We start from the raw sequence: 2,542 nt of genomic DNA on the forward strand, positions 1-2,542 counted from the left end.
ATGTTCAGTTCCTCAGCTCAGCTGTGTGCCGCACTGAACCCATTGTATCCTAGAGGCCATTTACCCATCACGGGCCCTCTGCTCGGGGGAGGGGGACTGCTCCCTCTTGCCGATGCCCCAAGAAGCCCAGCTCCTTGGCATCAGGACCCCGGGGACAAGTCCAGGGTGCTCCTAGGCCGAGAACCCTGTTTGGACTTGAGGCGATGGCCGTGTCCCAGGCAGCACGAGGCTTGGGCCTGGCCATGGGTGGGAGTGCGGTCGGGGCCTTGGACTGGGGGCTGGGTGAAGGGCCCCCACTCAGTTTCCTGGGGTGGGGGGTGGCAGGACCTCAGGGTTGGGAGGCTGGAGTCCTGGGTCCCGGGTCAGGCTCTGCTACAGACCCGCAGTGTGACTTGGCCTCAGTTTCCCCAAATGTCCAAAGATGGCCTGAACATCCTAGAATCCTTATGTGAGGGACACCAGTGAGAGAGAAAGGTGAGGACATGGAAACCTCTGGACTTGGTGTCCCGCAGACCTGGGCTCCCTCAAGCCCTGTGTCCTCGGTTAATACACCTTAGCAATTTCTGCCTCACTTGGTGCCTCTGTAAAATTGGTCTCACAAGGCTGCAGGGAGGAGGTCATGAGAAGCCATCTGTAGCCGACACCGTTCTCCATCTGTAAGAAGGGGTAGCAGTACCTCTTCACAGGCGGTTTATGGACCACAGGAGAGAAAAGTCATCCAGCACCCAGCACAGTGTCTGGCACACAGATCAGTATAAAGTTTTTTATTTTTTTTAACTTTCAAAAAATAAAAAGGTCCATTCATTCGCTCACCCAAACTTTTGTGGAATGAGGTGAGGAATTAAGAAAAAATTGCTAACAGATGTTGAGGGAAAGTGTGTTTTGGAGGGTGGGGTGGGTTTTGGAGCCAGAAGGGGTCCCCATTAGATCCCAGGAGATGACTCCTTAGACTAAGGCTCTGGTGCCCCACAGCGCTCCCCATGCCACCTCCACCTTGGCCCGGAGCCCCAGAGGTCGAGCCTGAGAAACGCAGCCGATGGGGATTCGAGAGCACCAAACCTTCCATGTGATAGACGGGAACGACCAAGGCCAGAGAAGAAGTGACTTGCATACAGAGCCCAGTACCAGAGCCAAGGTAGAAACTCAGAGCTCCTAACCCCTAACTCAGTGCTGCTTCTTCTCTGCCAACATTCTCCAACCCAAATCCCAGTGGAACCCCTGGAGGAGGAGGAGCCAGGCAAGCCCCAAGTGGCTAGAGAGGGAAGAGCGGGGAGAATGTTAGTGTGAGTGCATCAGGGCCCATTCCACTGCCCTCCACCCCCTCCATCGGGGCACACTGGGTGGCCTTTTCTGGCCTACTGGCACAAGCACAACCATCTGGGGTGGGTGGGGTGGGTGGTTACCTGTCTCCCCACTTCACTGTTGTGTAGACGCATCAGTTTATTGGCTTGGGATCCTGTTTTTTTCACCTTCATAGGAGCATCGGAAAACTTGGCCCCCATGAGGAGCCCGTAGCTGAGGTTGTCCGCACATCCTCCCCAGCGGTTCCCGGGCCCGGGTGGCTCACCTGGGACAGGGCCGCAGGAGCAGCCAGGCAGGTCGCCGGAGGTGCAGGCCCGGGCGATGGCGTGGCTGATGGCGGCTGCCGACAGCGCATACACGAAGGCGGACTCCCGGGTCCCTGTGGGGAGGCATGAGGTCAGCCAGGGTGGGGTGACCCAGGGATAGCACCCAACCCAGGCCTGAGGGCCTCCTCCTTGGCCCCTACCTGCTTCTGTGAGGTCAGGTGGGGATGGGCTGCAAGCAGGGTGGAGCAGGTGGAGGACAGCACTAGGGCCATTAATCTGTCCCCTCACATTCTCCCATAAATGCACGCGTGCGCGCACACACACACTCACAAAGGCCTGCAGAGTCCTACACATGCACAGGCACTCCCTCAGTCCCACATACTCTCAATCCCATATCTCCCCCTGCCTGCCCCACACTCAGTGTTAGGGGCTGCTTTAGAAAAATGGAGGCCCAGTCCCTGAGCTCAGCAAAGCACTCATGACCTGATGGGCAGGACAAGTGTGCGAAGAGCCTGCTGTGGGTTGAAATGTTTCCCCCCAAAAGACCTGCTCAAGTCCTCATTCCTGGTACCTGTGAATGTGACCTTATTTAGAAATAGGATCTTTTGCAAGTCTAATTGAGCTCAGGTCATACTGGATCAAGGTGGGCCCTAATTCAATAACCTTAGAAGAAGAAGGAGTTTTGGATTCAGAGACACATAGAAGGAGAAGGCCATGTGACAGAGGCAGAGACTGAGATGATATAGCTCTAAGCCAAGGAACACTGAGAACCACCAGCCACCACCAGAAGCTAAGAAGAGGCCAGGAAGATACTCCCCTAGAGCTTTCAGAGGAGCACTAACTTGCCAACACCTAGGTCTCGAACATCCAGCTTCCAGAACTGTGAGGCAATAGACTTCTGCTGTTTGAACCTCCCATCCCCTGTTTGTGGTGCTTTGTTACAGCCACCCTAGCAAACTCACACAGAGCACAAT

General features: G+C 55.7%; 1 protein-coding gene across 1 annotated transcript in view; it reads right to left on the bottom strand.

Annotated features, from left to right (window-relative positions):
- The window catches only part of LOC105310645 (protein Wnt-11-like), a gene marked incomplete at its 3' end in the record, with an annotated part of 3,326 nt that extends 1,619 nt beyond the window's left edge, over positions 1 to 1,707 (bottom strand). The window contains exon 1 of the mRNA XM_023526806.1: positions 1,568 to 1,707. Coding sequence (XP_023382574.1) covers positions 1,568 to 1,657 — 90 coding nt within the window. The remainder of the gene's footprint in view (positions 1 to 1,567) is intronic.
- Positions 1,708 to 2,542: the final 835 nt, after the last annotated feature.

The sequence above is a fragment of the Pteropus vampyrus genome, unplaced genomic scaffold (genome assembly GCF_000151845.1).
Source record: "Pteropus vampyrus isolate Shadow unplaced genomic scaffold, Pvam_2.0 Scaffold8108, whole genome shotgun sequence".
Lineage (NCBI taxonomy): Eukaryota > Metazoa > Chordata > Mammalia > Chiroptera > Pteropodidae > Pteropus > Pteropus vampyrus.